We start from the raw sequence: 11,927 nt of genomic DNA on the forward strand, positions 1-11,927 counted from the left end.
GGAATAAATGCAGCTGTGCCCGTGCAGAACTTCCTAACAGTCTAGATTGCTACAGCAGTTCTACTGTTGCTGTTCAGTCCAGTGCCCCTTTCCTATTTCTTCGGAGGAAAGTGAATCTGCAGGGCACCCAGAGGTCTGAAATTTCCCAGGCCTCACAAGCACCCCACCTGGCAGCAGGTTATTGATTGCACTGTGCTAGAGATGACTGCTGGGGATATTTCTCCTCAGAGACACCTTTAGCTCGCAGGCAGTTGCAGCCAGGCACTCGGGATAGACCCATACGAAGTAGGAACTCGGTTTACCTCTAGTGGAAAAAGTTCAGGCGATGGTGAAGAGAAAAAGAGCGGGTTCAGCCGGAGAGTTAAATCCAGAGTTTATTCCAAGGTGACACAGTTCTGAATCTCAGTACAGTTCCGACAGACCCGGACCACATGGCCTCAAGGCCTTTTAAGCTCACCGGGAGGTGGGAGGGAGAGGATAGGTAAGCCACCAACCAGGTGGGAGGGGGAGGGTTTCAGGGGACAATGACACCTGGACAGGCCAATGACTCCAGGTCTGAAAAGCATCTTTTGAACTTCTGCCAATCACACGATGCCCTAGCTGGAATGTGGAACTTGACAGACAGCCATTAGGAAGAGGGCAGGGGTGAAACAAGGAGGAAGCAGAGCTTCACACCACAACAGCAGGTCATACAAATGATAGCTGATCCTGGAACTGTACACTCTGTAATGAGGTTTGGTGACCAAAGCATCTTGATGAGTGCTAGCATATTAAACATTTTTATTTTTCAGGTCTTCTTTGTCATCCGTCTCATTGCTGGCCCTGCAGCCAACTCCCTGCCCCCCATCATTGAGCCTGACCCGCTCATTCCATGTGACCTGATGGATGGGCGTGATGCTTTCCTAACCCTTGCTAGAGACAAGCACCTGGAGTTCTCCTCACTGCGAAGGGCTCAGTGGTCAACCATGTGCATGCTGGTGGAACTGCATACCCAGAGCCAGGACCGCTTTGTTTACACCTGCAACGAGTGCAAGCATCATGTGGAGACCAGATGGCATTGCACAGTCTGTGAGGTATGTTGGTGAAGTTTTCCCTGCTTCTGCTCCTGTATTTTCTGCCCAGAATGCTCTTTATCTGAACCGATTTCTCATTATTAACTGATGGAAAAAGATCTGTGCAGCTCATCTGCTGGCAGTTCAGAAAGGAGGGGAAACATTTTCCTCAACAAGTGGTTCTGCTAATGTGCTGCTTGGTGTGAATTCTGCCTTGTGGAGAGCTGAAATAGAGTTGCATTTTCTGAAGTTTATTTAAGGTGCTGCTGCCTAAGAAATTGGGAACTGTAGCCATGGCTTGAGCTGGAATGGTAGGATTTTTCTGAAGAGCAATGCTTACATTTTCCTTCCAGAGCCAGAAGTGTGGGGCAGCAGTATTTTTGTAAAGAGGGCTCTCTTGGTTTGCTAGCAAAGAGGTTTTGCTATGCTGCAAGTCAGCCCAATACCCCTGTGACTCCTTCACTACTCTGTTGTGTCTGTGTAAAATGTGTCTGTGTAAAATGCTGCGAACAGTATTTGTGTCTTCGGAAGTGTTTGCAAAACCAGTGTGTTTGAAGATCAAGTCAAGGGGTTTGGTTCAATGCCCACTGGAAGCTGAATTATCATTGTATCTGGCTTCTTACTTAGTTTTCTACCCGGCTGGAAGTGAATGACTGACTCAGATTTGATCCTAATTACAATTTGATACTTCAATTTCCTCTGGTTACAAATATATGTATAGATGCACACGCATGTGCTTTTACTTTTTTGTTATATACCAGAAAGTAAACTCTAAATTTCCTATGGTTTAGTCAATCCTAAAAACTTAGGTCTTTTTCTTAAAGATCAATTATTGAACCCAAACTCATGTGCTGTTGCTCTCACAGAATGCATTCTGTTCTTTCAGCACTCTGTTGTTTAACTCACATCTGCAAACTGAAAATGCAGCTTTCATTCTTTTTTGAAAGCTGCTACCTCTTCTGCCACTCCTGCTCTCTTTTTTTGAAGAAGGAGCAGATGACCAGCTGTTTGTCCCCTGCCTATTTCTTCTCCTTTCCTGTTGGGATTTTTCTGGCCAGCTGAATAATGTGAGACTTACTAGCTCAGAACCAACTTGTTTTTCAAGGTTTATATATTTGTGTAGCTTTCAGACACCCTTACGCCCACACACTTTCCCTGGCTATAATTTATATGTATTCCTTCTCTAGTACCTCAACATGGCATAAAAGATGAAATTTTTCCCTAGAGCAACAATTGGCCTGGAACAGACTGGGAGTAATTGTTGAGGTGGCAGGACATAATTTATTCCTTTATCATATGGAGTTTCAGGAACACTGATAACTCATCCTTTGTTGTCTTTTCAGGATTATGACCTGTGCATCACCTGTTATAACACTAAAAACCATGACCACAAGATGGAAAAATTAGGCCTCGGTCTAGATGATGAGAGCAACAACCAGCAGACAGCCACGACGCAGAGCCCCGGCGACTCGCGCCGCCTGAGCATCCAGCGCTGTATCCAGTCTCTGGTCCACGCCTGCCAGTGCCGCAATGCCAACTGCTCGCTGCCGTCCTGCCAGAAGATGAAACGGGTTGTCCAACACACCAAAGGCTGCAAGCGCAAGACCAACGGAGGGTGCCCCATCTGCAAGCAACTCATTGCTCTCTGCTGCTACCACGCAAAGCACTGCCAGGAGAACAAGTGCCCCGTGCCCTTCTGCCTCAACATCAAACACAAGCTCCGTCAGCAGCAGCTCCAGCACCGCCTGCAGCAGGCGCAGATGCTCCGAAGGAGGATGGCGAGCATGCAGCGCACGGGTGTGGCGGGCCAGCAGCAAGGATTGCCCTCGCCCACGCCGGCCACCCCGACGACTCCAACGGGCCAGCAGCCCCCGACGCCGCAAACCCCGCAGCCCCAGCCTCCGCCCCAGCCTGTGTCACAGCCTCAGCCCGCGCCTCCCAACAGCATGCCGCCCTACACCATGCCAAGAACTCAGCCCCCCAGCGCCGTGTCCCAGGGCAAGGCAGGTGGCCAGGTGACGCCTCCAACTCCACCTCAGCCACCGCAGCCACCAGTTCAGGGTCCTCCTCCGGCAGCAGTGGAAATGGCCATGCAGATCCAGCGGGCAGCAGAGACCCAGCGCCAGATGGCACAGGTTCAGATCTTCCAAAGGCCGATTCAGCACCAGATGCCCCAGATGCCACCAATGGGAATGAACCCTCCACAGATAGGCAGAGGTCCTGGTGGCCATATAGATCAAGGAATGGGGCCGGCGGGAATTCAGCAGCAGCCACCATGGGTGCAGGGGGCCTTACCCCAAGCTCAGCTGCAGCCAGGAATGCAGAGGCCATCCATGATGTCAGTAGCTCAGCCAGGTCAGCCGATGAATATGGCCCCTCAGCCAGGGATGGGTCAAGTACCTGGCGCTGCTCAGCCCAAACAACCTCTGCCCCAGGCGGCCTTACAAAACCTACTGCGGACTCTCAGGTCTCCCAGCTCACCCATGCAGCAGCAGCAGGTGCTTAACATCCTTCACTCCAACCCTCAGCTGCTGGCCGCTTTCATCAAGCAGCGGGCGGCCAAGTACGCGGGGTCCCAGAACCCGCAGGGCATGGCGGGGCAGCCTGGCATCCCGCAGGGGCAGCCGGGGCTCCAGCCGCAGCAGGCCATGCAAGGGCAGCAAGGAGGGGTGCACCCCAACCCGGCCATGCAGAACATGAACCCCATGCAAGCAGGAGTGCAGAGACCCAGCATGCCCCAGCAGCAGCCGCAGCAGCAGCCGCAGCAGGCCATGGCTGGGATGAATCCTCAGGCGCAGCAGATGAATATGAATCACTCGGGGATGGCTCCCCAGTTCCGAGATCTCCTGATGAGACGGCACCAGATGATGGAGCAGCAGCGTCACCAGCAGCAGCAGCAGCAGGGAGCGGGACCGGCGCTGGGGCCAGGGATGGCCAACCACAACCAGTTTCAGCAGCCCCAGGGTGTCGGGTATCCCCAGCAGCAGCAGCAGCGAATGCAGCATCACATGCAGCAGATGCAGCAAGGAAACATGGGACAAATAAGCCAGCTTCCACAGGCCATGAGTGCAGAGACAGGAGCCAGTTTGCAACAGGCTTTCCAGCAAAGGCTGCTTCAGCAGCAGATGGGATCCCCAGCTCAGCCCAATCCTATGAGCCCCCAACAGCACATGCTCCCCAATCAGGCCCAGTCCCCGCACCTCCAGGGCCAGCAGCTCCCTTCATCGCTCACCAATCAAGTGCGGTCTCCACAGCCTGTACCCTCACCGCGGCCCCAGTCCCAGCCCCCTCATTCCAGCCCATCCCCTCGGATGCAGCCTCAGCCTTCTCCACACCACGTCTCCCCGCAGACCAGCTCCCCACATCCAGGACTGGTAGCTGCCCAGGCTAACCCCATGGATCAAGGGCACTTTGCCAGCCCGGACCAGAGTGCAATGCTTTCCCAGCTTGCTAGCAACGCCGGCATGGCAGGCCTCCATGGTACAAGCGCCACGGAACTGGGGCTCAGCTCCGAGAACTCAGACTTGAATTCAAACCTTTCACAGAGTACACTAGACATACACTAGACACGTTGTAGCATTTTGGGAGCAAAAAAAAAAAATTAAAAAAACAAAGAAAATTTAAAAAAACTTATTTTCGCAAGACTTTTTGTACTGAAGACAAATTTTTTTGAATCTTTCTTAGCTAAAACGACATTTTTCCCTGGAACACATCTGAACTCTGCAGCAGTAGTTTGTGGTTTTAAAAACAAACCGACAATGAACCTGAGGGACAGTAGAGTACAAAGAATATATTTTTGTTATGGCTGGAATCATAACCAGTCCTTTTTCTTGGCTTTTTTTTTCCTCGTGTGCGTTGGGGAGGTCGGGGGAGTAAGGCAGTCTTTTGGTTGCTCACCAAAGGATGCCCTGCTCATGCCTCCAATAGGTTTTATTTTTTTTTTAAATTAATGAAAATATGTAATATTGATAGTTATTATTTACTGAGGCAGATGGTAAACATTTTCCCTATTCTGGTTTTTCTTCATGTCACTGCGAATAAAAACACCACAAAAACAGAACAACAGAAAAATACAGGAGAACCTTTCCTGAAACCGGAGGACAAAAGGGGTTAATGTTGCTTTAAAACTACATTACATATATAAATATATATATATAAAAATAAATACCAATCTTTTCCTCTTTGGTTGGAAATATGTCAATTCTTTGAAAAATGTAAAAATATTAAATAACTCAGTCCCCTCCTGAAGTCTACTTTTGTCCTCCAAGAATTTTCTATACAAGAGTCTGAGCTTAAAAAAACTTCAAGTATTAAAGTAATTTGTACATGTAGAGAGAAGACAACATTTTTGGAAATACACAGGGGCAGCTGCCAAATGGATGTAGTATATATATTGTGGTTTCTGTTTTCTTGAAAGAATTTTTTTTGTTATTTTTACATCTAACAAAGGAAAAAAAAACATAAAAAAGAGGGTAAGAAACAATTCCAATGGGATTATTTCAACCTGAGAAAAAGTCCCTGGGGTTTCTTCTTTATGCTTGCTTTCTCTCTCCCATGCCCCTTTCCCACCCTCTTCCATTTTCTGTAAAACTTGAAAATAGAAAGCAAAAAACCCTCAAATGTTGTATATCATGCAATTAAAGTTGGTTACTTATAAATAAGAACTTTCGATCACTGTATAGACTGTTAAAATTGATTTCTTATTACCTATTGTTAAATAAACTGTGTGAGACAGACAGCCTGTTTTTAATGTTTCCCTTCTCTCCCACATGTGTTGCTTGTTCTTAAAACGGTGGGGGTAGCGGAATATGTGCTACTTCAAATGTTTGCTATCTAGACGTCAGAGAGCTATTTAATGTATATGACTGTTTTAAAATGCAAATCTCTAATAAGGGGTGTGGAGTAATAATTAGTCTTCTAAATGGACTCTTTTGGTACAGCTCTACATTCGCGTTGTCCCCGGCATGTATCTTACCAAAGAAACGAGGTCTGACCTCAACAGTTGTGCCAGTCAGCTGTGCCCCGCCCTGCTCACACAGCCTGGGAGCAGCTGATCTTCAAAGGACCTATTTTGCATTTTGAAATGAGAACTATTTGTTTGGATATGTGATATTAAAAGATCCTATTTCACTTGGAGTATATTGTGCGCCTTTTGGCACTGAAGTGTGAGCATGAGGTAAGCTTGTGTGGATGTCCTGCAGGCAGGTGCTGCGCCGGGATGGTGCGTGGGTGCCCAGTCACCCTGTGTCACATCTGGTGACGTATGCTCGGCACAGAGGCATTCCAGAACAGAGGTGCTGTCACCATGGAGCGCGCAGGCAGCTCATGGTGACAGCACCAGCTGTGTGCTGCCCTCAGCTGTGCTCACCTGGAGTTAATCCAGTCATGTCGCGTGCTGTGCTCAGGCTGGTTGTGGTGGATGTGGCTGGTTCATTGAGGGCTTCCCAAAATCCAGCCTTATTGTGTGCATGTGCATACAGTGCTGGCTGCCTAGGGAATAACTCGCCACCAGGGCATTACGCACCTGGAAGACCCAAATGGGACCAAGGAGCATGACTGCAATCCCAGCTGTGTTGGGAACATCAGTGTATCCATAGATCTCAGACAGATAAAACAAGCAAGCTGACTTCAGGAAACTGCTGGTGGAAGATGATGGAGGGGGTAAGTGCCAAATAAAACTAATGGTGTATTACAATGTGAATGGGTGTTAGAGATCTTCAAAAGTGTGAGTAAAATACTTGGGTTTTGGATATAAACACAATTAGGACAATGAATCTCGTATTTAAAAAGTGGTTGGTGGCAAGCCTTCAGCAAGATCGTAGAAAGTTTGTGGCAGGCTTAAGGAAAGCAGCCCTGGGCTTTGGTATTAGGCCTTGGCTAAACCTCCTACTCCTCACCCTGGCATGGTGCAGACCAGCTCTGCACCAAGCCCACAATTACCCTGGTGCATTGGGAGGGACTGCTCCTGACCTAAAGGAGAGCAGAAAGCAAAAAACCCCATGTATTGAATGCCAGGACAGCAGTCTGGGATTGTTTAGATTTGTGCTCTGCACAGTAAGCTCTCCTCTTCCTTGCCTGCCATCAAGCAAAGCCTAGTTTTGCTTTCAGCCTTGGTGGACTTTTCAGGATGAAGCATAAATAAGATTCTTTCTGACCATATACAGGCTAGTGAAGTGAAAAGTGTGCCCAGCCTTCTCACTTACATGCTTTTAGTGCAAACAGCTTTCATTTGTGCTGCTGAGTTAGCACACCAGCTGTGGTTAGAATTTGTCCTGATTTTATCAAAGCATGTGAAGTGGGGAAGTCCTGGGACCTTGCAGAGCACACTACAGATCTTCCAACTTCAAATGCCAACATAGAGACTTGCTTAAAAGATGCCATGATGCATTCTATGTGACAGCAGAGCTGCTCTGTCCCTCTTTGTAGGTGCTGACTCTGAGTCAAGTTCAGGTTTTGAGGTGATATGGATGATCAATAGTCTAAAATTTGCATAGGATTTCTTTTCCTGACATCCCTCTACTTCTGCTTTCCCTGGTTCTACTGGAGAACCAGAAGCCACCATTTGGGGCACTGCTATGACCGTTTCCAGTAGCGGGAGGATTTCAGGGTGACAGCAAAATTAGGGTGTCATCTGTATCTCTCTTGCCATTCAGTTGTGTCTGAGTTAGGTTGTTTCACTCCTATTTATTAGACTCTTGGACCAGCTAAAAGAATTCACACCCGAAGTTCTAGCAATCCAGTCAGATATTGATTGTCCGGTTACAACAATGCTAATGGTTGTACTCAAATAATGCATAGTTCACAGATGTAAACTTCCTAATGTCTGACCTTCCAATATCCCAGCTCCATCAGCCTCTCCCCATCTGACAGAGGCTCTAGTCTTCTCATCACCGTGCTGCCCATTTGCTGGATTCACTATGCCCATGTCTCTCTTGTACCGGGTGGCCCAAACACCAGATAATTGCACAAAACCCAAGACACTGTTGGTGCAGTCACCTGGTCATTAGACAGCTGTTGTAACAGCAAAATGAGCTACAGCAGCTCCTGGCAGGCCAAGACAAGCCCAGGCAAAGCCTGACAGAGCCTCACATAAAGCAGAGCTTGTGGCCTCTTACTGGCAGCAGCAGCACCATGACAAGGCTGAGGTAGATGATGTGACAGTGACAGCCATTCCAGCTTCTGTTTCATTTTTCCAGTATATGATGCACAATTTCTCTGCAAGAAACTCTACCTCCTGTTTCCAGCATGGTGGTTTTGCTGCTTCCAGTTTCAGCCAAACTCCAGGACTCCAGCCCATCCTCTCTGGACAGTCTGAAACAGATCCTGTAGTGACAGTCAGCAGCAGTCAGAAGAGCCTGTTCCTAATGACCAGTTCTGCCTAAGTGTGTGATGAGGCTTCCTACCCTAAAAATGAGCTTTTATTTGAAGACCAGCCACAGGGTGCTCTGTTTGGGGAATGTTTATTTTTACAAACCCCCTCAGCAGCTGCCTTCCTACAACACTGGGTTACCTGCCAGTTTGCCCAAGGAGCCATTTCTTCCCTTATAAAAGCAGATTGTGTACCTTAGATCCCAGCCTGAGACACAGCTTAGCCTGGCCCCTGAAAGTGTAAAAGCACAACACGCTCCTTCCACAGGGATTGCAGCAGCATCTGTGCTTGCTTCATGCCTGGAGAGCTACTGAGCTGCTCTGTCAGCCTTGCAGGTGTGGCATGTGCATCAGCATTTGCCTGCCTGACTGTGCTCTGGCATTTTGGTTTGCTCAAGTTGCTTCAGTTGCACTCCCTTACAACAGGGTCTTGGTTTCAGCTCTCCAGGAAGGGATATTGGGTGTTTGGAAGGGAAACCTGTTCTGTGACTGCTGCTGTGGGTAGCTGATGGGCAATCAGCCATGGCTCCAGTCTACTCTCCCTGTTGTAGGGAGTGTGGTGGATTTGGGGAGGGTGGAGAAATTACTGTTGGCACCATCTCCCTTAGTCACCTTTAAAGCCCTTCCTAGCTCCTGGTGAAGTTGGCACAGCTCAGACTCTGATTTTCCCCAGGTGTGCTGGTTGGTGGCAGGCTCTGGTGTATCCTGGGAGCACAGAGCTATGTGGGATGCAATCACAAGCACTAGCAGTAGGTATTTTGCTTCTCCTGGTGTCCCTGCAGTCCCCAGGGCAATAGCAGGAATTGAAAGGTCATTACCAGAAGAAAGCTCTTTGCCAACCCTGATCCTTTGGCTGAAAGTGCCGAGCTTCTGCTGCCCTGAAAAGCAAGGAGTCTTTCATTCTCTTTCCTCTTCACTTTTGCTTTTCATTGTCTGTGCTGTCCCACACCAGTGTGGCACTGAAATGAGCTCCCAGTACAATGTTGTGGTGACCAAAGCTTCGGGAGCCATCCAGTGGATATCTCACCAGGATGGAAAGGTGTGGCCTGGGTCTTCTGCCACCCACACTGCCAGGGTTTGTAACCACACAGCCTGAGTTACAGCCACCAGAAGTTAAAACTCCAAACCCATAAGATTAAAATAAAAAAAAACAAACTGGGGCAGGAGGGGAAATACCTCAGGTGGTGTTCTGTTTGCCTGCTGTTATCTCAGTTTGAGCTTGTATTGAAGGATTTCAAGCCTTTTGTTCTGTCAGATGGGCCCAGTTCTGCAGTGTCAACACAAAGAGTGAGAGAAAGCCCTTAACTGTGACTTGGGAAAGGATATGTAAAGGGATTTCCACCTTGGTAAACTGCATATTATGTGTCAGGCCTTGTGGATGGTGTAACATCTTCTGCCATTAGCTGGACTTACTGGTCCAGGCTGCCTTTTCTGCTGGGGAAGGTGACCTGGCAGGACATAGTGGTGCCCCATGTCTTCCTTGAAAAGATTGCAGAGGGATCAAGAGGCAGTGCAGCTCAGCTCTCAAAAGCCAGATTTCTTGGGGGTCTGGAATGGGATAAGCATTTCAAACTGAGATTTATCTCCTAGGCAGTTAACTCTTCCCTCTCCTTGTCAGGATAGCCTTGGAACTGGCTGTAGCTGCTTTTTGGGGTTTTGTTTTGGTTTGGGGTTTTTTGTTTGCTTGTTTGTTTGAGTTTTTTTTAATTGGGACAAAAATTATTTACTGTTTCATTAGCGTTGACATATATTGACAGATTTAATGTAAAATAGTAAAATAGCAAGGAAGGACAGGCTAACTTAGTATTTGTGCCCTTAACTGGGTTGCCTGTTGGGTCTGGGGTTGGATTATTTGTTCACTATACAAACTCTTCAATTACTGTGACAGTGACAAGTGGCTGTAAATGTGGAAGAACTTTAGTGTAGCATTAAGGATGATCTGACAAGGGTTTTCTGCAAGCTCCTCAGCCCACGAGAGAGATCTAGAACACAGCAACTGCTCAAATCTCCCACCTGCATGTAGGCTGTTGCCTGTTCTTACATAGTGCAGGACACACCTCTTTTCATTTCACGGTTACCTTGGTAAAATTATTTTGCCAAAGGTTAAGCAGAATATGTTTTATTATATTATTCCATCTGTTTTCTTGTTGGTTTTCCAAGCTCATCTACCCTATCTTCCTTTTTCAAAGTATGTACCATAAATATACAGCCAAGGCTTACATGTCTATAAATACTTTTTCTTCAAAATGGTTCCCTTCCCAGTGCTCATGAGAAAAATTAAACCCTTCAAAGTCTTTTGGTTTTTCCCAGTGTCAGTTAGGAGGAGCCTCAGGAAAGCCATGTGCCATTTCCCACTGCACACAAGAATTTGGAAGGCCTGTAACCAAATGGCTGCCACTTAGTGCTGGGAGTGAAAAAAGGCCCCTGAAGCACCAGCATTCTCATGAGCTCTTTGAAATAACAGAGCAGAAAACTGAAAAAGGAAGCACTGGAGAAGCAGCAGATGAATTTATGAAGCCTGGGAACTTGGAACATGAGCTCTGCATCCCAGAGCATGGGTGAGAGGACAGTCCCAGTACAAGCACAAAGAGCCAGTGAGACAAGGCTCCTTAAAGAAGTTGTGGTAATGAGGGACAGAGCAGATGCTGAAGTACAAGAGCTGCACACCTTGGAGCTGAGTGCCTGAGGAAGCAGCCTGACCCTCTGTCCTGCAGCAATAATCCCTCCCACTGCAGCTGGGGCTCCTCCTGTCATTGCACCTGACAACAGCCCTCTGATACTGATCTTCCTAAAATTTTTATTGCAGATTATGTTAAAACACAGACCAAGCCCAGACAGCAGTAGGAAAGGAGCTGGGAAAAGTGAAGTCTAATCTAAGTGTTGGGTTTTAGTTACCTGAGATTGTCAGTGCTGTTCTCTCCCTAAAGAAAGGAGTTGGCTTTAAGGAACTATTATGATTATTGTTACATAACAAAGTTTTTATTATTGAAAAGAATATAAGTATTCCTCAATCAAGATGAAACTTGATTCACATTAAAATTAATTTATTTAAATACTGTTATTTATTGAAAAGGCTTATTTAGAACTGCAATGAAAAATGAACAGCTGTGGTGTGGGGACTGCCTTTTAAGCTTGTTCTGTGTCAACACAGGACTTGTTTCTACTGAAGCCTTCAAGAAGCCTTGAGTCAGCCTGTGTGTGACCTAAGGGAGCAGTGCTGCTTGTTCCACTCTGGGAAGGGAGCAGGGCATGCACACCAGTGATAGCTCACAATGTGTTCCATGAAAGATTACTGCAGTAGAAATACTTAATGACCTTTAATTTTGGATTGTGTCTTTCCTGGAAACAGCTTTGCTGTCTGCCATGCCGTGCAATGTCTAGCAGTATTTACAAGGGAATAACAGGCATTATGATTTATTTCATTATTAACTATATTATTTTAAAGCAATTTTCTATTTTTAACATTGCTGGAGGACTGTTTGGAAAACCTGAGCGTGGAGGATCCCT

At 47.2% G+C, this 11,927-nt stretch overlaps 1 protein-coding gene across 1 annotated transcript in view; it reads left to right on the forward strand.

The window, feature by feature from the left end:
• EP300 (E1A binding protein p300) overlaps positions 1-5,790 on the forward strand; it is a 61,235-nt gene extending 55,445 nt beyond the window's left edge. Inside the window, exons 30-31 of the mRNA XM_059846511.1 lie at positions 792-1,073; positions 2,396-5,790. Coding sequence (XP_059702494.1) covers positions 792-1,073; positions 2,396-4,618 — 2,505 coding nt within the window. The 3' untranslated portion in view covers positions 4,619-5,790. The remainder of the gene's footprint in view (positions 1-791; positions 1,074-2,395) is intronic.
• The last annotated feature ends 6,137 nt before the right edge of the window (positions 5,791-11,927 follow it).

Source organism: Haemorhous mexicanus, chromosome 5 (genome assembly GCF_027477595.1).
Source record: "Haemorhous mexicanus isolate bHaeMex1 chromosome 5, bHaeMex1.pri, whole genome shotgun sequence".
Classification (NCBI taxonomy): Eukaryota; Metazoa; Chordata; class Aves; order Passeriformes; family Fringillidae; genus Haemorhous; species Haemorhous mexicanus.